The sequence below is a fragment of the Chroicocephalus ridibundus genome, chromosome 8 (assembly GCF_963924245.1).
Source record: "Chroicocephalus ridibundus chromosome 8, bChrRid1.1, whole genome shotgun sequence".
NCBI classification, from domain to species: Eukaryota; Metazoa; Chordata; class Aves; order Charadriiformes; family Laridae; genus Chroicocephalus; species Chroicocephalus ridibundus.
Window position 1 is genome coordinate 52,374,873 of NC_086291.1, and position 24,165 is coordinate 52,399,037.

The following is a 24,165-nucleotide window of genomic DNA, read 5'->3' on the forward strand; positions in this document are numbered from 1 at the left end:
GAACGGCTCCAACCACATGGCTGAGGCAGGTAAAGCCACCTCGCCCTAGGCACACGGTCCCTGTCCCACCACCGCAGCGTGGGGCTCTGCCAGGGCTGGCTACGGAAAAGGGAGGGAGGCTTTGGCCACCAGGGTTCTGCTTCACCCGCCCCAGCCCGGCACCACACGCGGCTGCCCGGGACTGTACCTTTGGAGCACCGGCATCGGCAGGGCAGAGATCCTGGGGTGGCAGCTCCGCCGTCTCCAGGCAGGTCTGCGGTCACCAGCTGTCCCCGGGTCCCCTTACAGCCTGTTTCCAGTTACAGCCGGAGCAGGGCCCTGTGCCACCACACCGTGCCACACCGGCCCCACCGCTGCCGCACCTCGGCCCCACGGAGCCAGCCCAGCTGGCCAGGCACCTCCTGGCTGCGGCATCTCTTACCACAACTCCTTCCCCGTCATCAGTTCTTTAAAAGTGGATGCACAAAGATATAAACACCCGCGTGTGGGTGAAGCAGCCCTGCCACAGCTCTCGCTGCTCCAGCCACGAGCCCCGGGGATGCCGGGAGCACCAGGACGGGCTGGACCCTTCCAGCAACGGGCAATGTGAGACCAGCACGGTTCTCCAAGCCCCTGAGGCACCGGGGGGATCTCTCTTTGCCTTCCCGGGCACCCATCACACCCCTGAGCCAGCTGCTGATTTCCACCCCCTCCAGTTCCCTCCCCCAAACTGAAGATGGAGGAACATCTCCCAGGGGATGAGCACCGTGTCCCTGCCTGCCAGCTGCTGCCTGACACCAAGAGCTGCCCGTGAGGGAGGTGTTATCGGGAGGAGAGAGGACGGAGCAGATGCTGGAAGCGGGGACCAGCTGGGCGCGAGGTGTCCTGGGCTTAGCGCTGGCGTGCACCCAGGAACGCCGGCTGGTGGCCTCGGAGCCAGGTCACAGCCCAGTGTCATCGCCACGGCCCCGGAGCTGAGCCCAGGCAGCTCTCCTGGGGTAAAACAGCCCCACGGTGAAAGGAATTTTGGAAAGGGGTGGTAGGAGACATGGGGCAGAGGCTCCTGGGGAAGGAAGGGGTGTTCAGGGGAGGACATTCAGCTCTGGAGCGCAGGGGGAACGCTGGGACCGCGGAGAAGGTGAGAGGCAGAAGGTGGGATAAGGGGGGGCTAAAGGCAGCAGACAGGCAGGGACAACCAGAGATTAGAGGACACCATATGCCCTGACCCAGAGGAGCTGATCCCTACAAGACAGCACTTGCACAAAGACCAACACTGCACGCGAAGGTCCCTCCCTGGTCCTTCCCATCGTGGCCTCCACAACCCCAAGGGATGTGCCACCCAGCTGGGGGACTCCCAGCCACTCACCTGGGGTAGCCTAGCTGGCCCACATGGCGCTGGGCCGGCTCGGCGCCGCCTGAAGCCCCCGGCTCTGCTGGCGTTGTGCTCTTGGCCTTGCTCTGCACCGGGGACCGTCACTCCCCCGGCAGCCGCAGGACCATATTTGCTGCACGGCAGCTGCAGGCTGCTGCTACCCAATGCATATTTGATGACCGCTATTATTCTCATCTCTACTCATGAGCGGAGGGATGGGAGCTAATCTTCCCTCTGCGGAGCCGGGGAGCGGCAGGGAGGGAGCAGCCAGAGGGGTGAGGGGCAGCCAGCTCTCATCCCCGTCCCCGTCCCTCCCTCCCCCAGTGACATGGCTGGACAGCCCTGCAGCCCCTTCCCTCCTGGGACATAGATCCGCGCCACCTCTCAGCGTCATGAACCCCAGATGTGAACAGCTGGTAAACGGTCCTGACCTGCTCCTGCTCCCAAGGCAAGTTTAGCAGGAGAAAATGACAGGGACACACGAGTGGTGGACACCCACCCACCCCCTCAAACCCCTCTCCAAAGCAGAGCTGGGACCAACCAGCTCCCCAGGCCGGGCACTGAGAAGGGACCCAGGCGCCCATCACCCCAACACCACCAGACTGCCCTCTCCTCCTCGGGACGAGCGGGGCATTTCCACCTCCCTTCACAAAGCATCCGAGATCACCAGGGCAAAGAGTCCCAAAGCTTCACCCTCCCCTCCTCCAGCACGGGCTTCCTCCATCACACCAAACCAGGGACCGTTTTCCTGCAGGGATGGACCCTGCAGGATCCATCTCCCAAACCCCGGGGCAGCGAGAGCATCCTGCTGCTGGCACCGCACCGCCTGAGCCGGGAAAACCTCCACTCCCTTCTCCTCCATGCAGACACGTCCCTGCCGTAATGCGGTGGGTATTTATTATGCTGATTCCTCAGAAAGCGAGGGCTTAACTGCAAATTACAATCAATAGCCCCAATCCCCAAGGGGCAGGTTCATCATTTAGCAGGCGCAACCAGAGGAATTCAAAACTATTTGCCAGCCATAAATCCTCCTCGCCGCAGCCTCCCGAGCCAGCCCCGCACAATGCGCGATGCCTGGCTGGGGTGACCCTTGTCAGCATTTGAAACAATTAAGCTGTCACTGCGGATCGTGACTCTTATATACAGCCCCGAGCAGCGCTTTAAGATGTCAGCGTGATGGGCTGAGGGAAGCTGGCTGAGGCGAGCCCGCCGCAGTAACTGTCTCTCATTGAATTAAATGAATGTATTTGGAGTCAGAGTCTCTTTTTATTACTTTGCAAACGATTCCTGACTAAATTAAATTATAAAAGGAGTGTTCAGCCAATCAAACCTGCTTGATTGCCTGGAACAGGCATTTTAAACAGAGCACGCCTCGGGCCATGGCTGTTTCCAGGACTAGATGGAGGGTGGCTGATGGACTGTATCGAAGCCGATCCACCCGGCTTCACACCTGGAGCGCGGCTCAGCAGCGACGCACAGCCGCGCTCCGCAAGGCCTGGGGACAGGGCAGGATGAGTGCAGCCCTCTGGGAGCGGGATACGGCGCGGATGAAAGCAGGGCCGGCTGAAACAGCAGAGGAATGGCAGGGGGCTGCAGCGCAGAAGAGCAGACCGTCACCCAGCCTCGCTGAGGGCGGCTTTCTCCCTCGTACAGCAGACGCAACGCAGCGCGCTGCTCTTTGGGGGGCCGAACCCTCAGCTCCTGCCTGCAACCGCCCCCCATCCTCCCAGACAGAAGGAAGCCTTTCTCCAAAAACACTCAGCAAGGAGACTCCGAGCACATCTCCCTTCGGCAGCAACCTCACGGAGCCAACGAGGGGTCTGGCCGATTCCATAAACCTCAGGAAGCTCCGGTACAATACTAATGCTGCAGTAGGTTTCTCCCTGACCTTAGGACCTTGCTTTCTCGGGATTCAGAGAGATCTTCAGGCAAACCTGCTCCTGCACCGAACTGCAACGTTTGCAGCTTTTAACGTTAGTGCAGAACAATTAGGGAAGCCGTCTGGAAGAATGAACACTGCAATTAAACGCATGCATTTTCAAATATAGCTATAAACTTGCTTGCAAAAAAAGAAGCTACTCCCACTAAAAAAAAAAAGAAGTTAGCTTCTTCTGGCTTAACTATTTTTACTTCATCCCCATTCCGAATTTAATCATGTATCAGTTCATTTTGAACAGGATAAAATGCCCGATTTCCTCCATGAAGAGTAAGGCTAATTAGAGAGAGGGTTTTTTAATGACGGCACGCTAGACTAGTGAATTTGAAACCCGCAGACACGAAGAGGTAGGCACTAACTAACCAAGGACGTGTTTTAGCAGGTAATACTGTGCCTTTCAGCCTCATGCAAGTGTCAGCCATTTCCCCAACTCCACGCACTACCTGGCCTAAGGACGAAGCCCCGTCAGCAGTTCTGGCTGCCCGTTCGCGCGCCAGGGCTTGGCAGGCTCCTGGGTTTGGAGTGAAAAGTCAGAAGCTCGGGGACAAAATGAAACCAAAAGAACTCTTTGTGCGGGCAGCTCTGCCTGCACAACCTTCACAAGAAATTTAAAGGGCAAGTTAATGTGCTGGAACAGCATCCCACCCAATTCACACAGAGAAGTGCCTGCTTTCTCCAGCCAGCTCAGGCATAATGCGGCTAATTTGGAGCTCATTCTCTGCTAGCTGTCACCGCGGTCGGGATTTGCTCTGCACTCCAGCTGTGAACAAAGCCAGGGACAGGGAAGGGAACTTACAGAGTTCAAAGTCACCTTCTTCGCTTGGGTATTGTGTATAATATCTATTTATCTCCCATCACACCTCAGCAAGTCCCCTCCAGCCCTAGAGCCCTCTCGCAGCTGCTTCACAATCTATTCCCCTCTAAGACCTCCTGCCACAGCATCTAGGATTCCTCAGGTGGCCGAAGGTAAAAAAAAAAGAGAGTTAGAAAACACACCAAACTGCCTACGCACTGCAGGCAGACACCGACAGTTCACGTGAAATAGCAACATTTATTTTCTCAAATAAAATAATCCTTCCATTTCTGCTCGATCAGTTTGCGAGGGGTGGGGAGGAGCACAAAGGAGAGGGAAGGAGCCCTGCTCAGACAAGTCTGCGATCAGACCTGTCCTCACAGTTAAGAATCCCCATCAGACCGAACCCTTTTTCAATGAAAGAAAATAAAAGCTATTGGCAACTCTTGACCCCGGAAGGAAAGAGCTGTTCTCTATCAGGCACTCTGAATTGTTTAGCATCGGTATTCAATGAAAAAGCATGATTAGAAAAAATCCGATTTCTGATGAAAAATATCCAGACAAGCAACAATGTTTAACAGGGCTGGGGTAAAACCCACGGCATGGGATGGTACCTTCAGCTCAAAGAGCTGACACTGGAATTTAGGGGCACGACTGAGAAAGAAGCAGATCCCCAGCAATACTCTCAGGGACTAACGGGCAGGACAAGAGCAAAGGAGGAAACTCCTAAGACAGCTCCTCGGATGAGCGATGCGCCAGAAGTGAATCCTCACTGCAGACTACAGACTATGGCTCTTTGATCGTACCCTGCTGCAGTTGAGCCAGGTTAATAACTCGTTAACAAGGTTTCATTTCTCATCTCTCTCAGTACCTGTTGGATCAGGATGTCCCACAAACCCTACTGCAGAGCTAAGGAGAGGCACAGACTGCCACGCTTTAATGTTAATTGAGGCGGGACCATTATAAATTCACCAGGGGTCGTCTCCGATGCAGAGACTGAAGTCTCCAATGGTGAAAGCTGCAGAGACAAAGTGTCCCAATAAGCAGGGGGGGGAAGAACTTTGTTTCTGTTTCAGATCAATGATGAAATTAAGTGAATGGATAAGCAGCAAAGCATCAGCAATGTTCTCTCAGCCCTAGCTTCCCTGTCCCAAAGCACGGGGCCAGACTTGTTCACGTAGACCCATAAACTTTCCACCGGTTAAGCAAGCCACTGGCTGCTTAACACACGGATCCACGTGGAAACTGTACTAGGGGCAGGACATTGCTGTCTGTGGGAACTGTGTCCTAGAAGAACTGGCTCCTTTTTTATTTTTAAGAAATATTACTTCACCTGAAACACTGCAAGATGGAAACCCATCTTCCCCATCCCCACCTGCAAGTACAGTAGCCTCATTTTCTGCCTTTCTCCAAGAGAAGGAGCTTCACAGAAGCTTTCTTGCTTTCTTGGCTGTAGAACATGTCTCCCTTTTTCTTTTTCTTTTTTTTTTTCTTTCTTTTTTTTTTTTGTTTTGTTTTGCTTTTATGTGGTCAGTTCCAATTCTAGCAATTAAAGACAAGGCCAGGCACCACCAAAGAAGGTTACTTCTTTACGATCTGAATGACATCTTCATGCTCCATCATATGGGTTAAACCCACCCTTTGAGGGCTGTATTTTGTGCTTGTCCCCTTTAAAGCAAAAAGGGGGAGAAGGGTTAGGAGACCAGTCACAGACACCAGAGGACAAGGATTTCGTTTGCTGTTAAACACTTACCCACACCAAGGCATATTTGAACTGGCTGGCTAATGATCTGTGAATTCGATGGCACTGCAAGACAGAGAGACAGCAGGTGAGGCAGTTCAGTGACATTACTTTGCAAACAACTTGCTCAACATCCAGGAACTAGAAGCGACTCAGGTCTATGTCAGAAATTACAACAGGGACTTTAGGAACCAGTTAACAGCACTTGAAAGAACACAGAACAGGCACACAGGAATCACCAGTCCACATAAAGCCCCATTCCGCTGCTTCCATGTGCTTTTTCACTGGACTGCTTAAAGTGATTTGGTTTTGACTTTTATAGCAGCTAGGAAAGAAACCCGAGGCAGATGGAATCAGTAAAGGTAACAAAAGGAGAAGCCCAACTTAACGCTGACATATCCTGAGCTTTACAAAGCACAAATCATAGCAGGCTCCAGATGAATCTGCCTTCTACGGACAAGGAAACGTAAAAGATGCAGAGAAATTACCACATGTTCCACAGAGGCCCCTTTCCGTAGAATAATGGCATCTGTAAAGTCTGGTCTCTCTGTGGAAAAGCAAGAGCGGGGGGGGGGAAATTATTGGATTTTCATCAAGTGTTTTCTAACATGCTGACATCACCTCACATTGTTTTGGGCTTACTACTCCCAAATTCCTCCTCCCGTTACACGTGCCAGCTCCCAGACAGAAGAGGTATCCAGGTACTTGAAAGTATCAAATCAGTTCATACTTGACTTAGGACAAACAAACCCACCCAAGTGAAAACACACCTGCATAAGTAAAACCAAACCTCACTGCAATCCCCAAGCTTTCATATCTTAACAAGCAAACAGAAAGTTCCTTAATCTCCTCACATCCACCCAAGTTCAGAGTCACAGCTATTCACAACCAAACAGGAACAAGCTGCAGACGTGCCTCCATCGCTGGGAGAAGCTGCAAGTGAATTATAAAGCAAAAGGAGGATCAAAGGCACTCCTGAGCCTCAGGAGCCTGGCATGGGAAATCACCAAACCTCTCAGAGCGGGAAGAGGAGACCTCTTCTGGGTAGAGATGGGCTGAACAGTTCATCACAGGCTGTGCATAAGGAAACAAGCTGCAAACTTGCAAACTTTATTGCCTTATATCATCATGCAAAGCCTTATGAAAATTCAGCTCTTTCAGTGCAGAGAGAATAGGAGGGTTGTGGTGGGATATACACATGGCTGGATCAGATGGAACAGAAAGCATTTCCCAAAAGCCGAAAGTTTGTTAGGGAAAGCGTAATTGCAGCACTTCAAGACACAAGAGATCACTGACAGCCAGCCAGCCAAGGCCCGCTGGCAGCCTGTCTGCCTTTGATGAACAGCAGCGCTTTGTGCCTTTCAAAACTTCTGTTCAGCTAATGGTCACTTACGTCCTCGTTTCTTGGTGTAGATGCAGGTAAGTGCCAGGTATTCCCAGAGCTTCTCCAGCAAGTAGTCCAGGTTCAGTTTCATGCCACAGCTGCAAAACACCAGGAACATCTCTGTGTTTACTGCTGTTGTGATTTAGAGATCCAGAAGAACAAGGTGAAACGTCTTATTAAAGTGCTAGGGAACAAGGGGAAAAGTCTTTAATGAGGCCAGCAAAGGAAAAACACAAGGTGAAATAAATATGGCTTTCAAAAGGGCAAGGAGCTTTGAAGCAGCAAAGCCCCAGTCAGATACATCAGTACTTCTAAGGAAACAAGCTAGACTGGCTTACTCTGGCCTGCAGACAGTGTGGAAAAGCCAAGCCTCCTGCCTCCCCAGGGGAAAGAAGCCTGGAAAAGGCTGCACAGCGGCTCTGCTTCACCCCCCAGCAGCTGCAGGCAGCCCTGGGAGAAGCCCCTTCTTGGGAGAAGCCGGAGAAAGCGGAATGAAATGAAGTACCACACCATTTGGCCGGTACATCAGGCAGCGTGACAGGCTCCTACCTGATTACAACGCTGTGGGGTCTCCGAGCAAGACGATCCACTTCCTCCATAGATATCTGGTCAATCTTGTTATAAACCTAAGTCAAAGCAAAAACAACACACCCTTTAGGAAGGGAGCTCAGCAACACTGCAAGGAAGTAAGACGTGTACATGCAGGTACAACAAGGTAGTTCCAGCATCTGAAACAGAAACTCAGATCCCGTCAGCCGGAGGACAGGTGAAGCTGCTTAGTAAAATAAACTACCAAAATTCAGAAACCTAAATGTAAGTTTGGGCCTTTTAAAGTTGTCCTTTTGGGAAGACTTGCAACACATTCTTCAGCATCTTGGATTTCACTATAGACCCAGTCACTATCAAATAGCGCCAGTAAGTGACCTCTGGCACAAGGGACCAGGAGTGAAAACCTAAATGCGGAGCTTGCAGCACAGGAACCGGAGACTCCACACCGTGGGAGCAAACCCAATGCCACCAGGACACGCAGCTCGTCCTGCTCCACGGCAGCCAGCCACAAGAGGGCACAGGGAACACACACAGAGCACAGCCGCAAGAGTAAAGCTTATAAAAAGCTCCCTGTTGAATCGTTACTGCTTTAGGAACCAGGCACACACAGTGTTTCCTCCAGCAAAGAACTTGGTGCGGCAGAAGGCAGGCTGTTTCTGAGATACTCACGTAGAGGCACGGCATGTAGACCCTGTTGCCTACAATCACATCAATGAACTCATCAGGGGAACAATCCTCTCTGAAGAGGACCTCAGCGTTGAAGATTTCTGAGGTGAACATCGTCAAGGCATAAATCCCAACATATCTACGCACCGCTGTGAGCCAACGGGGGGAGCTCGCTTGTGAAAGCCTGTTCTCAACGCAGAAAGCACCAAAGACACAGCAAGGCTGTCCCACAGCTGGTACAATTTGATTCATGAGCTGCCAATGGCTTAAGGGTCTCCCGTTTTAAGAAAGGATACTATATTCATGGAGGATGAGCTGCACCAACTTCTCGGAGCACTGAGTCAACGTGACAGTTGAGTTGAAGGAGATACCTCCACCCTTCTTCGGCTGCAGGGAGGCAATAAGGCAACTTAAGAACAGTCTGCAAAATCCAAACCCACCCCCTTCGGTCTGTCCAACACGAGGGCCAGCACACAGTGAACTTGTCTGTGCTTGCAGCAGCCCAGGAAACCTCTACCTTGAAGTAGATATTTGGTTTGCTTTTGTTCAGCCGGATTCCTACAGATTCCAGTTCTTTCTCCAGCAGTGCCCTGCAAGGACACTGCATGTTAGTACCCGTGAGACTGGGCCAGTCAGGTGACACACACCCCTTTCCTTTTTGACTATCGTAGATACAGCATTGCCGTAAGCTTTCATGACAACCTAAACCCCACAGCTAATGCAGGACAGGGTCTGTGGTGAAAACCTATGTTGACATCCCCACCTCTGAAGAGCCATCCTGTGGGAATGATCCATCAGCTGAGAAGCCCAAGTGGAGATCTGTAGAGATCTCTGTAAATGCTGCTCCCAGTCAGCTACCACGCTTCTTGCAGAGCACAACCTCCATCTCGCACTCCACAGCTTAAATATTGGTTCCCCAACATTCACAGGACACACAGGAAGCTGGCGTGTTTTCTGGGTACATGGGAACCCCTGAACCTGGCCCATGACCCCACAGCTCCACGTGCCCAGCAGCACACTCTTACCGCTGCACTTCACCCTTTGTGGCATCCAGCATCATAATAACGACGTCTGCTGTCCTGGCCACAGCTATCACCTGCCGACCTCTGCCCTTCCCTGAGAAGAGAGGAGATGGCCATACATCAGCAAGAGAAACCATAGGGACTCCTGCCCGGCTACAGCTGCTTGGAAGCAAGGAAAAAGACCCCGCAGATGCTGTACTGGCTGTAGTCAGCTGCTGGGCATCCCCAAGTGAGCGTATCTGGTCCATCCATATTGTCTTATGTCCAGCATGAGCCCTAACGAATACTCTTTGCTGCTGCTCCTCCACCACAGGTTACATGAACCAGTGTGGGTAAAGCTGAGTACGGCTGCACGGGTGGAAATGACACCTCTGCCATCAGGACAGACATCCCCAAACATGCGCAATGGCAGCAGAAAGAGCTTACCCAGAGCAGTGCTGTGGGCCTGTGGCCCCTACGTGGAGAGGTTACATACACTTTCTGGTCAAAAACGAAAGAGACCTCATAAATCAGGCCATGATCCTCCCCCCCAAAAAAGACCATTAGGAGATTTTCCGAAGTTTCCTAAGGCATCTTCTGACACGACCAGCCAATCTGGACAATGACGAAGCAGAGGGACAAAGCCAACACCTCTTCCATCAGGAGTTATGCGAGGACTGGCAGGAACTCAGGAAATTAGTCAAAAGAGGTTACTGTTTAGCTGCAATTTCCCCCTCCGCCTCTCTAACATCTTTCTTTAGATTTCCTCTCTACCAGAAAACAGATGAGCAAGATAACACTCACACAAGAAGGTGAGAAGTGACTGGCTTGCTTTGGCTCCCACCTCCAGAAAAGCATCTTTCTGCTACATATAGAACCTTCCGTGGGCTCAGGGGTAAGAATCGTGCCTCACATAAGATCAAGGACTCTAAAATTTGGAAAGCCAATGTGGGAACTACTGGCCCGGGAAACCTGCTAACGTTTGAGACACCCAGGTATGCTATTGAGGGCAAATCCCTACTTTACATGAAACACAGAGATCAGCCAACCTTGTGCTGCTCCTTCGATGATTCCGGGCAGATCCAGAAGCTGAATATTGGCTCCTTTGTACTGAAAAGGAAACAGAAGGATGGAAAGCTGAGAGCCTTGTGCAGGGCACCTGACCTGCCTCGAAAGCCCCAAGCACATGCTGGGGTCCAAAGCTTGCAGAGAGAGGAACTGAATGAACCCGACAGAGCAGGACAACTTTGCACAAAGCTGATGGCTCTGTTTTGTTGAGGGAACCTCCAGAGTGTTTCCTCTGAAGCTGCGTTCAACACCACGTACTGCGGTAATTTAGGTCCAGACCTCCTAAAGCATCACATGATTGCAGTTTGATAAAGCGCCAGGAAAACAGCACAGCAAGAGTAGCGTTATCCCAAGTTGGTGAAATGGAAAGGCAAGAAAAAAACCCCACAAACTTACTTTCTTGGTCTAATGAGAAAGCACTGTAACAAGCAAGTGCCACCAGCTCTTACTGAGCCGGATCAGAACTATTCAGATGTGCTGCAGGTCTTACAATACCAGGAAATAACGGGAGACTTTCATTCATCAGATCTGCAGGGGCATTAGCTTTCAAACTATTGTGCAGCAGAGTCCTCAGTAACGGCTTTAACGAGTGACTGCAGCTCACGGCTGCATTTGGATGCGTTACAATATTTGTGTTCGTTTTAACACCAATACGGTTACTTTCATTATTTAACTCCGCTTTCAATTCTGACCCAAATTTGCTCATTACTCTTGGACAGTTTTCAGTTTGATGCCCTTTATCATTTGCTTTACTGATGGATGCTTAGGCCACCACTAATAAAACTCCTCAAGGACAAGAGTAGTTGTATTTTCTTTCCAAATTGATCACGGTACAGATTGCCTCTTTTAAAGCTTCATTAAAAACAAATCTGTCAAGGTTTCCAGCCATCTGGTCAATGGCGCCAATAGCGGTTATAAAAAATTCAGTTGAGGATTGTCGTATTGCTCTGGTCAGTCAAACAGCAGCATATGAAACCCCGCGCAGGCAGTCAATCCTGAAGAGTTATGTAGCCAAGGGAAGTGCTAAATCAGCACTGCAGGTTGCAGAAGACCTGACACCGCAAGCACTCGAGACCTCCTAAAGCTTAAAGCAGAAGTCAGCAGAGACCTTTAGATAACACTGCTTCTTAGTGGTAGCACAAGTGCAACTGGTGTAGACAGACACATTTACATGTCTGTGTTTCTTACCACTACTATGCCAAAGGGAGGAAAATCCTACTTACTTCTATGACTCCTGGGATACACGTCAGGGTTGTGAACTCGTAAGAAGCAGCTTCGCTGGCAGTTGAGGTCATTAAACTCAAAAACGTGGACTGAAATGCAAGAGATCAGCATCACTATAGTTACACAAATGGAAGCACTGGTAAATCTTCAGCAAAACAAGCAATGCCAAAGCGTTCCTCAGCTTTTAGAAGTCATGTTGTGGCTGTCCCAGGCACAGGGCCTGAAGCGGCGATGGGACAGCCAGCACATTTGCAGATGAAGGTAAATCCTGTACTCTCCACTATTTTCAAGTCTTGCCCAGCCACAGCAGTGTCAGGCTGTCCGCACAGCAGATGATGGAGTGTTTCCCCTAGCTCTAACTTTCAGCTCTCAGCATATAATAACTTTCTGTTAATTCATGGCAAGAAGGTGAAAGACAAAGAGAAGATGGATATCTGCTTTACAGGCACTGCCAACCACAAACCTGGAAACGCGCGTGCCACGTGGTTAACGTAGACACTCACTGACCTTACCCACAGAAGGAAAACCGATCAGTGCCACCCGGGCATCGCCAGATTTCATCACATCGAAGCCTTCCCCTTTAGCAGCTGAGGATTTGGACGGTTCTAGCAACTGAGCTCTGTATTTTGCAAGCTTTGCCTTCAGCAGGCCGAGGTGGTACTCAGTGGCTGGAATAACAAAAACGCAACAACTGGTTGACAGAAAGCTGCTGACTCCAGATTCTAGATTCACTTCTAGAAATAAGAACCTTCCTAAAAAGAAACGCTATGGATTTCAGTCAACGTCTTAACCACTGCCACACACACAAGCTACCCCCCAAACATTCTGTAACCTTTTGAAATACTGGGCATTGAGAGCAAAACTTCTGGTATCCTGCACACAAAGTCAGACTCGAGGGAAACAAGCAGCCAAGAAATTCCCAACAGGGGCAAGGAGGAGGGAGAGCGGGTGCAGGAACAAATGGGTGAAGAAGCCAGTTAAGGAGGGAGAGATCACAGGGGGAACAGCCCCGCCTGGGCAAAGGCCCCCCCTTACACTCAGTCACTTTCAGCACCACAAAAATGCAAGGTGTTTTTTTTCCCCTGCTCCTGCCAATTTTTAAAGACATATTTAACTTGGAGCTTACGTGTGCATGAAAGTACTTTATTGACTTATTCTCAGCAAAACATTTGAATTTACACCTGATACAGAAAAAAAAAAAAAAACAAAAAACAAAAAGCAAAAAAACAGAAGGTAGTTGTTTCCCTTTGTACCAGGAAAGGGCAAGAAAACCAGGAGCTTATAGGATTTACTATTTTTGCTTTCCATTCTGTACCACAGCCTAAAGCCTCCCGAAGCAGCGAGGTGCTGGGCCCCCTCTTTAAGTTAAGACGTTCAAACCCCGTCTGGGGGACCCCACAGTGGACGGCCCCGGCCCCCCACCCCCGCTGGCAGCACCGGGGGCCCAGCTCCCAGGAGAACCGGGGCGCTGCCGGGGCTCCGGGACACCGCCAGGGCTCCGGACCTCGCCTCCTGCAGGCCTGCGGCCCCGGCCTTCCCACCGGCACCGACCCCCGCACCCCTCTACACCCCACCCCAGCCTGCAGGCTCCCCCTCACCCACCCCCATCCAGCGCCCCGCACCCACACAGCCCACACCGTCACCTCACCCTCCCAGCCCCGCCAGAGCCCCTCACATCCCCGGTCACTCCCCGTTCCCGTCCCCACCAACAGGGGCCCTGCCCCGCCCGGTACCCCCAGCTACCTCAGCTACCTCAGCCCCCGACCGCCCCCTCAGCCCCGGACCTTTGTTCTTCTGCGTGCGGGCGATCTCCTTCTCGATCTCGGAGATCTTCTCCAGGATACCCATGGCGGGGGCCGGCCGGGCCCGCTCCCCAGGCCCCGCACGCCTCACGCCGGAAGCGCCGCCGGGTCCCTCCGTCCGTCCCCCTCACGGCTCCGGTGCCGCGCACCCGCCGCGCCGCTCCGGCCGCCTCCCGCCGCCCGCCACCGGCGTTCCGCCCCTCCCCGACCCTCGGGTGGACGACCACGGGCCCGTGGGTGTCCCCGGGAGGGCGTTCCGGGCTGCCCGGGGAGCCCAAGGGTAGGGGTCCCCGGCTGGGCGTCACGGGCTGCGCGGGAAGTGCGGCTTAGGAGGGGGGTAACGGGAGCCACTTATAGGGAAAAGGCTGAGGAACCTGGCTGGTGTCACAGGGAGTTCCCCCCCCCACCAGGCCTTGCCCCCTCCGGCTCCTCTAATTAAGGCCAGATCCTGCATTTAAGGCAATCAGCAGCTTGTTGGGCTCCTGGAGAAACCCTCGAGGGGGGAGAAGCAGCCCAGCTCTTCCCCGGAACGGAGAACACTTCGGTCAATAACCACGCATGGACACAGGTGCCTTAAATACAATTTCATGTTTAATTTGGACGTTAATCGCTCCGCAAAACACCTCCTTATCCCCTGCTCCCTCCTTCACCCGCAAGTACACCACTTCTGCAGCCAGCGTGGTTAAAAACAGACATCGCAACCCTTTCAGAGACCAAATACCCCATTTCTTACCTCCGCACCCCAAAGATCCACCCCCAGCCAGTTCTCTCCACCCCACCACGACATACGTAACATCTCTCCTTCGCTCATCAAACGAGTCAAAGAAAAATAAAACCAAAATGAAGGCTTTCGAGGAGGGAAGCTCTCAACACCAACAAACCTCTTGGCTCCACGACCTGCTCTGCGCCCACCACCTGCATCCCATGGGCCGGCATCACCCCGGCCGTTTTGGATTTCAGCCGAAATGGTCTGAAATCCAGGTGGGAAGGAGACAGGCAGAGAGCAGGATGCTCCTTCCCCACCCTTCTCACAACATATCAAGTCTCAGAGAAAAACGTTAAAGGTTTTGGGGTAGTTATACATATTAAACCACCCCAGGACCCTTCCTAATCCAGCTTCTGCCAACGACTGCAGTGTTAATTCAACTGAAACACGTCAGAAACCCAAAGTGTCAGCCCTGGGGAGTGCAGGGAGACCGGTGCCGCCGCCAATATTGCACAGACAGCTCTGGAGGGCTGCAAATTGCCGCTGGAGCTGGGTCCCTGCACCCACACAGCACCTGGGAGGAGGCTTCACCCCCACGCTTGGTCACAGCCGAGCAGCACCGCTGGCTTTCGCCTCTAAAACCAGGACGTCTCCAAGCACCGCCTGCGAGGAAACCCCTCTCCCCGCTGCCAAAGGGGACGAGTGGCTCCAAGAGGAGCAGAATGAAAGTGGGAATCCGCTTCCCAACTGCTCTCCTCGCAGCCGCTCTCCCTCTGCACCTCGAAGCGCTCTCCCTCTTGCCTTCGCACTGCTCTACAAATCTACCTGCAACAGCCAAGACAACGGCACACACTGCCTCCATCATGGGGGCAGGAATCCTGCCAGGTCTCCCCCCTTCTCTCCTAAGCAGGTCTCTCTCCATTTGTGTTGGGGAAAAGGATTCATCTGCGGCAAACAGCACACACAAGGCGGGTGCTTCCCGCATCATCTCCCGAGACCAGCCTGGCCGCTTCTCCGATCACACGAGATCCTGACTTGGAATATAGGAAATGGGCTCACCGAGACCTGAATACTTTTCTCCTTAAGGCTTAAACTAGCAATTCAGCTGCTGCAATAAACCAGACAGACATGCTGCCGAAAGGAAGAAAGTTAGTTAAAAAGAAGAAAACCCAAAGCAGCTTGGCGCTGGGCACACAGGGGGCTTTGCTTTCCTCTCAAACCCGTTCTCAACGCCCGGCCGGTCAGCGCGTGACACAAGCCTGCTTGCAGGGGGTTGTTTTTAAAAACAGCCAGAAAAACGCAAACTAAACTCTCCAAAAAGCCCCACAGGTGGGACTGTCACATTAAATATACAACCGAGGCCAACTTTTAAAATGTCTTTAAAAAAAAAAAACCAAACAAAAATAACAAACCACACGCGCATACACACACACTTTGGCACAAAAGCCTTAAGTTATATCACTTGAAACATTTCAAAGTCAGAGGAGAGTTACTGGGGGTTTTTTGTTCTTTTTTTTTTTTCCTTTTTTTTTTTGCCTTGTAAAAAGGTATCAAGCAGTGGTGTTGGTGAAGCATGAAGAGTGAGTACAAATGCTGAACAATCCCAGAGCTGTTCCTGAGACGCTGCTCAACACTTGCACTCCGATTACTTTCCCAAAGCGGCTAGCTGATTACATACACGTATATAAAAACTAACGCAAACATTCCTGGTTTTCAATGTGAAAACGGTAAAATGTAATCGAGTACTTGTGCATTTGCCATAGGGTCCTTGGAAAAAGGAACCATAAAAATATTTTTTTTTAAATAAAAGTCTTTTTTTTTTTTTTTTTCTTTTTTACCCTTAACTTAAGTAAAGAGCAAATATACACCTATAAGCAGAGTTCAGATCCACTTTACTGAGAGCCTGGAAGTCCGTACATTAAATTAATTCCCAGTGGCATATCCAGACACCGGAATAGCTCCCAGCTCCAAAGGACTGGCATTCCTGAAAGATCTGCAGCTCCGGCTAACCTCGTTAGCCAGCGCGAAGCAAAGACTCATTCAAGCCTTATCTGTCTCAGCTAACACTTCCCCAACAGATTCTGCAGCTGAGCAGCTCTCTGCCAAGCAGAGCCTCACACACAGGACCCGGCTCTGGAAGCATCAGAGCTGGCAATCTGGGCAACAAACCTGAGTCCCGGCGATCTCAACCTATATCAGGCTGTAACAATGAAAATATAAGCACTGAGCTTATATTTTCTTATTACTCAGAGGACAGACCAACTGATTCCAGCTACTGAGAAACAGCTTCCAGAGAGCCGGGAGGAACTTCAGTGACAGAGAAAACTAGCTGTGCAATAAGAAAGTGCATTTAAAGGTAGCTTAAAACCAGATTAAAGATCAAATCGCCACTCGACGGGAGGGAGAATCAAGCTCCAGCAGCCACGCTCCTTGGGCTGGGTGAGTTAACATTCAGGCTCTCTCTCGCGAGTCCGAGGGGCAGGAGAGAAGCGTGCATTCCCGTGCTCCGACAGGGACAGAGTTCTCCTGGCAGGCCATGCTCTCCTGCCCGGTTTGCTTCCGTGCAGTATCAGTTCTGGACAGCTGTCATCGGAATTCGTAGATAGGAGCGCTGTGCTCAGGAACGTGAGTTAAATTCAATGACTGATACCTGAGAGAGAGGGAAAAGACAGACGAGAGGATTACATAGAGCAACAGAACTCCCCTGGTGCTAACAGCTCCTGCTTGGCTCCTGGTGCCTGGCTCTTCTCTGCCCCTTTACGGTCTCAGAGGCATTCAAGGCATCCCCAACACCCACTTACCAGCAGTGCCAAAACCCCGTCAGGACTTGGCATTGTTCCTCATTTCCATTCTTGTGCCTTTGAGCTACCTGCAGCCAGGCTGCGTTCGAGGTGGGCTGACTGTGGTTTTTGGACACCTTTTGAAGTTCAACAACTTTCATGTTCAAATGGTGTTTGCTACAACTGCAAATTACACTCAGGTCTTTCAAAGCTTAGCTCGAGGGGATTCGTCTGAAAGCCTCCCAGGTACCTTGCCTCCCCGTGAGAGCTTCCAGCCACCCTACAGATTCACTTGCTGCGTGTGACAAATATCCAAGGCTGTCAGAGAGAAAAGAGTTCTCCATAGCTAGTTATCACATGGCTTTAACAAGAAACCAACCAATTAACTTTGACTGTTCCCTGTCTTACAGCAACACCCCAAGGACTGTGGACTACAAAGCACTGGCCTAACAAGATTTCTGCGTGAAGGCAGCAACAGCCAAGCTGTTGTACAGGAGAAAGCACTGAGCTCCTTCTCGAAGGCCCCTCCGACATCCTCTGAAGGGCCAAGGTATGGAGAAGCTCAAAGTTTGAATCACTGATCAAATCACAAACTGAGGGCCCGACAAGTCCTGAGAACACTTGGACTGGAGACCAGGCTTCTGGAGAGATGCTTTTAGTGAACCACAGGTGATGTTTGCCTCCCAACATACCAGACCATTGCTTCACCGGGCCACAGCATATCTCCAGACCTCCTAGCTCCCCTGTGCCACGTTGCCAGCCCGATTATTCCTAGCTGTGCAAAAAAGGCAGCACTTTATGCTACACAAATGGGCTATGCTAGCCTGGCTCTGGCCAAGTGTGGCACACACGCCCTCCTTTCTGCCCCGAGGTCCAGCCGCCACGCTGAACCTCCTCCCCACCCCAGAGGAGCACTGTCTGGACACTCCCAAGGCTTCAGACAAGCAGAAGAGGAGTCACTGCTTGGTTTGAGGAGCCACCCTTCAGTCCGCAGGAGGAAGGAAGCTTCCTTACCATTCTGAACTCCTATGGTAGTAATAGCCCTCTATAGATGCTGCTGACTTCTGGAAGCAGATGTAATAGAAACCAGCAAAGGAAGCACCGCTGATGTCTTTGATAGTGTGATCTGGGACTAGGAACTGTTCCTGCACAGAAAACACAGGCCGTATTTTAAAATGCCGGTCAAATACTGCCCCCCCACCCCAATTTGCCCTCCCAAACTGAACACTGGCACCCATTAACATGAAGGCATTTCTGGCTGAGCATTTCCTGCACTTGCAGCAGCCCAGATCACAGAGACCAGTGTGTTCTTTCATCACCTGCCACTGTGGGCATCTTACAGGGAAGTGGACAACTGAGAACAGAATCAGTTTTAAAGAGTGCATGAGACCAGTTTCAGTTCAACACCTGCCCACTGCAAACCAGAAGCCAGTTGCAAATCAGGAATCAGAGCTGCCAGATGATGAAGAGGAGGCTTGGAGAAGACCTTATTGCAGCCTTTCAGTACTTATAGAGGGCTTACAAGAAGAGAGAGAGACTTTTTACCAGGGCCTGTAATGACAGGACAAGGACTAGTGCCTTTTAGGAAGAAATTCTTTACTGTGAGGGTGGTGAGACACTGGAACAGGTTCCCAGGGAAGTTGTGGAGGCCCCATCCCTGGAAGTGCTCAAGGTCAGGTTCGTCGGGACTTTATGCAATTGGAAGATGTCCCTGCTTACAGCAGGGGAGGAGCTGCGTACTAGATGATCTTTAAAGGTCCTTCTAACCCAAACCTTTCTGTGATTCCATGATTTCCTCCCATCACAGTTGCACAAAGCTTGTGTAAAGAGGAACTGATCCAGCTGAAGAGCAGAGAGGTGCAGACTGGCCAGTCTGCATCAAACACACAGGCCCCACACAGGGACCAGAGACACCATTTCTCTCATCCTCTGGAGCATCACCAAGCAAGATTTTCCTGTTGTGTTTTTAGCCACGATTGCAGCACTTAAGGACGTAATTAGCTGGCTAGACAGGAGTCACACTGGAATTTGCAAGTATGGTGGGTTACAAGGTTGGTATGGTCAGATCTTTCATTAAACCAGCATAGCTGAAAAAGCTTTCAAGCATCACAAGCCTCTGTCAGTCGCTTGTAAGCAGCTCATCAGAGAAAGAGACACGCAGAGTTTACCTTCCATCTCATGAAGACATAGTCCCCATTTTTCAGATCCTCATAATCAAAGTCATCGGAGTTAAATGTTTTTGCATACTGGTAAAAAGCCTGGAACTTCCCCTGAAACAAAAAAGAAAAGAAAAAAACAGGATGCTTATTTCAGGAGTAGAGCTCACTAGTGCCAGCTGCTATTTAGGAGAGAAAAACTGCTACGGAACAGGATCTCCTCCCCAAAGGGTCTGCTCTTCCCTCGGAGCAGTGCTTAACACACACCCCAGGACAAGCACAGGGCAATACAGGATTCCCAGACAACCACAAGCCGGCTGGAGAAGCTCCTACACTTCCAGAGGAAGATATTTGACACAAACATAATAAACATCTGTGTCTGGCAAACAGCAAAGGTCAAGGTGGCGAGGCAATCGGCTGGCTGCTGTGGCCCTGATCCAGAGCACAGGGCAGACACACCCTACCCCGAGCACAGGGCTGAGGTGGCCAGTCGCCTGACTGAGACACAGGTACCAACTGCCCTGCCTGTGCCAGAGCGGCACCTCTCCCCTCCATTTTGCGACAAGCCTTCAAAACAAGGAGTGTGTTCTCCCATGGGTGCAAGAGATGGGGATTCCTCCTGCTCCCTTCCATCCCAAGAACCAGCAAGTGGAAAGCAAGACACCTTCTCCTGGATCACAGCCTGCTGAAGGGACCTCTAGTTCCAAAGATCCCAGTGGGGGGGAAAGGAGGGAGACACACAAAAAGGAGAGCTTTCCAGGCCCTTCTGACAGCTTTTGCACAGACACCCTCTGCACCTCATCTCCAAACCAGCTGCTCAGCCAGGACTGCATCCACCCTCTTGATTTATTTACCCAGTGTTTACGATCCACGTCTTCATCAGCATCCCATTTGCGTGTTAAGAAAGGGTGCTTTTTACTGATTATTTCCCCTTCAAAGAAAGTGGTGAGGGTTGGGTACTCCTAGGAGAAAAAAAAAAAAAAAAAGAGACGAATGAGAGGTCAGATTTGTCACCACAGACAAAAACTCAAATGCAGACAGAGGTGCACATGCTCAGCAAAAAGCAGCATCTTGCAGCAAGAGCTCCAAGTAATCCGAGGTCGGTGCCCCCATCCTCCAAGCAGCACGCAAACTCGTCCCGCTCCACACCTCCTAAAGCCTGACTCGTATGCACGCACAGCCTCCTCACTCTTATTCTAACCTCTCTTTACCCCTCTGTTCAGTTTGTGAAACCAAAAGGAGCCCTGTCAGAGTTGGACTGCAGGGAAGCTCACAGCTGGACAATCACAAGCGACCGTTTACAGCCAGCACCATTCCCCAGCAGACACCTGGCGGTTGCTGCATGACTGGTATAAAGCCCAAGGGCTGGATTAAGCCACCCCACCAGGGGAGAAGGTGCTCCTCTTCAGCTTTGCATTGGCACCGAATTAGGAGAATGCAGGCACGGAACAGGAGCCTCAACTGGGACAAGCAAGCTTCTCCAAGCACTCCTGTGTAATGACAGACGCATGGTGCACCACAGCTGAAAGAAGCATCACCCCTGGGAGACAGTTCTCACCGACTGTCTGACACCATAAACACATCATAAAGGATGGACAGGGAAGGAAGCGTGTAAAGATCCGACTGTTCGGGTCCCGGTTTATTTTCTTTCAGCAACACACTACCACTGGTAAGAGTGCCTAAAGCTCACGGCAAGGTCAGATTCATTTCTGCTCAGACCTTAAGGGATGCCAGATAAACTGCCCTCATTCAGGACTCTCATCAAGGCGTCATATTTGCTTGACACGCCAAGAACAACAGACTGAAGCTATTAAACTACTTCATGGTCAAACTTACCGTATGCTCAATCTCTCTGCTTGCTGTTTCTCATGGTAGTTTCTCCACCAGGAAAAAGAAAACCCTTTACACAGCACCTTTTCTTGTTTTGCAGTTAACACTCACCTCTGTAAGGCCTTTAATCTTCAAGTATCCACAGAGATAGGAGTTTTCCATATCCACATGCTAGAAAAGAGTACAAAGTCCAACCATAAGCGTATGCATGAAGGCACCCAATTGATCCAAAGCAGTTTCTAACCCCTCCAAGGCTAATTTCAGTTTCATCTGGTACAGACTGTCCATCTTACTGCCCAACACTCACATTGGCAGCCCTTCCCCCTGGCTGGGAACCACTCAAAAAGATCATTTACAGGTGCCCAGCTCACCTCTGACAGCCCCCACATTCCAGGCCTGACAATACCCTGTGCGCTTCCAGCTCCATCACACTGAGGCAGCACCCTCTGCCCAGATGTTTCCAACGGGAAGCAAACCTCCCCTCTCCACCCAGAAGGAAGCAGACTCACAGTTTTCTTCAAGTGAGAGCACCACTGGCAGAATCACCCACACTCCCAGCCCCCACATTTCCCAGTCAACCGCTACCAGAAAAGTGGGATTTGGGTAAGTGAAGAGTAAAAAACATCTATTTACTGGAGATAATTCAGGCTAGAGGAAGAAAGCATGGCCCTGAGCTTCATCATCTGCTTATTTAACAGGCCTGACCCACACCTCTCTAACAGGCTACCCATACTCTCTGCCTAGTGCCTAGCAGGACGGCGAACAGCAAAGCCTGCTCAGAAGCCAAATGATGTCGTGTATGTTTCAAAGGAGGCCTTTCTCCCTGATCTAACGCTTTTGTGCCACACTTCTTTTGAGTTACGGGGCTATATCTCGCGGCTTCTGCCCTGCAGAAGCTAGGCAGGGGGCGGCGCCTGTTCCAAGCACCTTTAAAGCCAGGGGATTTTCCAAGCTTTTCCCTGACATCTCCAGATCCGTTTTCAAAGCAAGAAGCTAGTTATTTGGGGAAGTGCAAACATCAACTGTGAGAAGATGGATCTTCCCCACCTGTGATCAAAGAAAAGCAATGTTTCTCTGTGCTCAGCACAGGGAGAGCAGGCAGCCACCTCTTCTCAGCTGACACGCGCAAAACAGCAGCATTTTTAGCACAAAGACACGGCCAGCCCCTGCGAGAAGGCAGCGTGCAGTGAAGCTGATCAGCCATAGGATGTCCCCACCACAGCAAATCATATCAGGTACGCTTGTGCTGTTGACAAGGGGAGGACTGTACGTGAAAACAGACGGTCCGGTTCAAATGCTACCCCATCTGCTGACCCTGGGGCTCTGACACTGCTCCACAATGCCAGCACACGTCAGGTTTCATCACTGTGCTTGCTACATGCTCAACAACAGTCCCCCAGACCCCGTGCCACCAAACTGGGAACAAAGCTGTGACTCGCAGGGTGCTCTATAGGAAAGCGTGCATCAGATGTCTGGCTTGCCCGTGTACTAATGACTCCACACCTCGCCAGCTCTGCCCAAAGTGATTGTGCCAATGCCTAGGACTAAAAATAAAGCACGCAGGGTGACAATGACTACAGGGAGGAATAGGAAAGCCACACAAGCCAGCGTCCTGATTCCCCAGCACAGCTGGGCACTACAGCTGTCTGGCTGCATTCCTGCCACAGACAAACAACTTCACTTCGCCCCAGGCTCCCTGCTCAGCCTGGGGGAGCCTCCAACACGCAAGGGATGGGGTACCCTGGGCCCCAGGTCCAGCCAGGGATTGGGACCCAGGTACCTGCTGATTTCCAGCCAGGCTTGAAATACAGGCTGTCCCACTGACAGAGACTTCCCAGGACAACATACACTCTAAGCCGGGCTCTTACCCTTCCACCCTGTGGCACAGAGGTGCACGGCCACCCCAGAGGATGAAGGGAGTGGAGGAGGGATCCTGGGTTATGAAGTTTACGAGACCTGATAGGAATGGGGCAAAAACGTGTGGAGGAAAGGCTTGAGTTCGGTGGGCCCTCCTCAGGGTTTGAGGCGAAGGGGGCGGTCCTGGGCCTCAATGGGCCTGAGGGAAAGGGGTCTCTCCTGGCACGTGAGGGCAATAGGACAAGGTCTTTTCCCCTGACCTGAAAGGAGGGGAAAGCATAAGGGCGGACAGAGATCCTTCCAATGCCTAAGGACTCACAACTATTACCAGGCTTGATTGAACCAGGTGAATCACAGAAAAGCACCACCAAGTGAGAAGGAAACAGGGGCAGGAGGACCTGGCCTGAGGGGAAGGGTCTCCCCGAGGCCTCTGCTACCCTGGTCCCACCTCACTAGGACCGAGGGGAACAAGGACGCTGGCACTTAGGGAAAGGGGTCTCCCCCACCTTAGCCACAGGCTTTGCTGGAGCTCAGGAGATGGGGCACACAACGAGCTCTGGGTTCTGAGGGAACTGGGGGAGCGCTGACACCGACCTGAGCCCAAGGGGGCCAGCAACCGGAGCCTGAGAGGAATGGCGGTGGGGAGAACGGCAGCAGCCGGGGGACTGGAGGAGGAGAAAAGGCAACTGGGCCTGAGGGGACGGGAGACTGGACGACCGCGGCCTTAGAGGGGCCGGGAGGGGACAAGAGGGTGGCGATCGCGGCCTGAGGGGACCGGCGGGGCGGGACCGGCGACCGCGGCCTGAGGAGACCGAAGGCCCGGGGAGGGGGAGGCGGCCGCCGCCGGGCCCCTCACCTGCATGACGACCTCCACCTCGTAGGCATTGCCCTTGCTGCGCTGCTGCCCGCGGAACTTGGCGCCGCTGTAGAGCAGCGAGGTGGCCACGCCGGGCTGCGCCGTGTTGATGGGGGGCGGCGGCACCAGGCTACTGGCCGCCGCTCCGGAGGCCGGCGAAGAGGCCGAGCCCGCCGCTCCACCCGCGCGGCACCTCTCGCTCCGCACCGGCATCTCGGGAGGGTCCCCGGGCGCCAGCGTGGACAGGGGCCGAGCGCGGCCAGGGGTGCCGCCCGCTCCGCTCCCTCACGCCGAGGCCGCCGCCGCCGCCTGGCTCAGGGGCCTCCCGGCAGCGCCTCCGCGCGCTCCCATTGGCCCTCGCGGGCGCTGCGGGAGGGGCGGCGCCGGGCGCCGATTGGCCGCGGGCGCGGAGCACGCGCTTCCTCCCAGCAGGCGCGGCCGCAGGGTCTGTTGGGAAATGTAGTT

General features: G+C 52.2%; 2 protein-coding genes across 3 annotated transcripts; both read right to left on the minus strand.

The window, feature by feature from the left end:
* Window positions 1–4,318: 4,318 nt before the first annotated feature.
* On the minus strand, window positions 4,319–13,655 carry DRG2 (developmentally regulated GTP binding protein 2). 2 transcript variants are annotated; one of them, XM_063344513.1, is made up of 13 exons: window positions 13,498–13,655; window positions 12,221–12,381; window positions 11,713–11,802; window positions 10,471–10,531; window positions 9,446–9,536; window positions 8,938–9,010; window positions 8,717–8,807; window positions 8,424–8,521; window positions 7,755–7,831; window positions 7,215–7,303; window positions 6,310–6,368; window positions 5,834–5,887; window positions 4,319–5,748 (listed from the first exon to the last, which is right to left on the minus strand). In XM_063344513.1, the coding sequence occupies exons 1-13, from the start codon at window positions 13,559–13,561 to the stop codon at window positions 5,662–5,664; spliced, it is 1,095 nt and encodes a 364-aa protein (XP_063200583.1). In that variant the 5' UTR covers window positions 13,562–13,655; the 3' UTR covers window positions 4,319–5,661. The 2 variants fall into 2 exon arrangements, with proteins under 2 accessions (XP_063200583.1, XP_063200584.1); XM_063344514.1 differs by lacking the exon at window positions 6,310–6,368.
* Window positions 13,656–14,088: 433 nt separating this feature from the next.
* On the minus strand, window positions 14,089–24,050 carry GID4 (GID complex subunit 4 homolog). The gene is made up of 6 exons (XM_063344667.1): window positions 23,701–24,050; window positions 21,099–21,158; window positions 20,012–20,119; window positions 19,170–19,271; window positions 18,016–18,146; window positions 14,089–16,871 (listed from the first exon to the last, which is right to left on the minus strand). The coding sequence occupies exons 1-6, from the start codon at window positions 23,911–23,913 to the stop codon at window positions 16,808–16,810; spliced, it is 678 nt and encodes a 225-aa protein (XP_063200737.1). The 5' UTR covers window positions 23,914–24,050; the 3' UTR covers window positions 14,089–16,807.
* Window positions 24,051–24,165: the final 115 nt, after the last annotated feature.

What these genes read in the sequence shown, in the direction of transcription:
- GID4 (XM_063344667.1), bottom strand. Translation starts at nt 23,913, where the DNA reads ATGCCGGTGCGGAGCGAGAGGTGCCGCGCGGGTGGAGCGGCGGGCTCG. An exon ending in ACGTGGATCGTAAACACTGG is followed by an intron (nt 19,272 to 20,011) that starts GTAAATAAATCA and finishes TTTTTGTTTCAG; the next exon opens with GGGAAGTTCCAGGCTTTTTA. An exon ending in TACCATAGGAGTTCAGAATG is followed by an intron (nt 16,872 to 18,015) that starts GTAAGGAAGCTT and finishes CCTCTCTCTCAG; the next exon opens with GTATCAGTCATTGAATTTAA.
- DRG2 (XM_063344513.1), bottom strand. Translation starts at nt 13,561, where the DNA reads ATGGGTATCCTGGAGAAGATCTCCGAGATCGAGAAGGAGATCGCCCGC. An exon ending in CTACACCAAGAAACGAGGAC is followed by an intron (nt 6,369 to 7,214) that starts GTAAGTGACCAT and finishes GCTTTTCCACAG; the next exon opens with AGAGACCAGACTTTACAGAT. An exon ending in TCAAATATGCCTTGGTGTGG is followed by an intron (nt 5,749 to 5,833) that starts GTAAGTGTTTAA and finishes TTTGCTTTAAAG; the next exon opens with GGGACAAGCACAAAATACAG.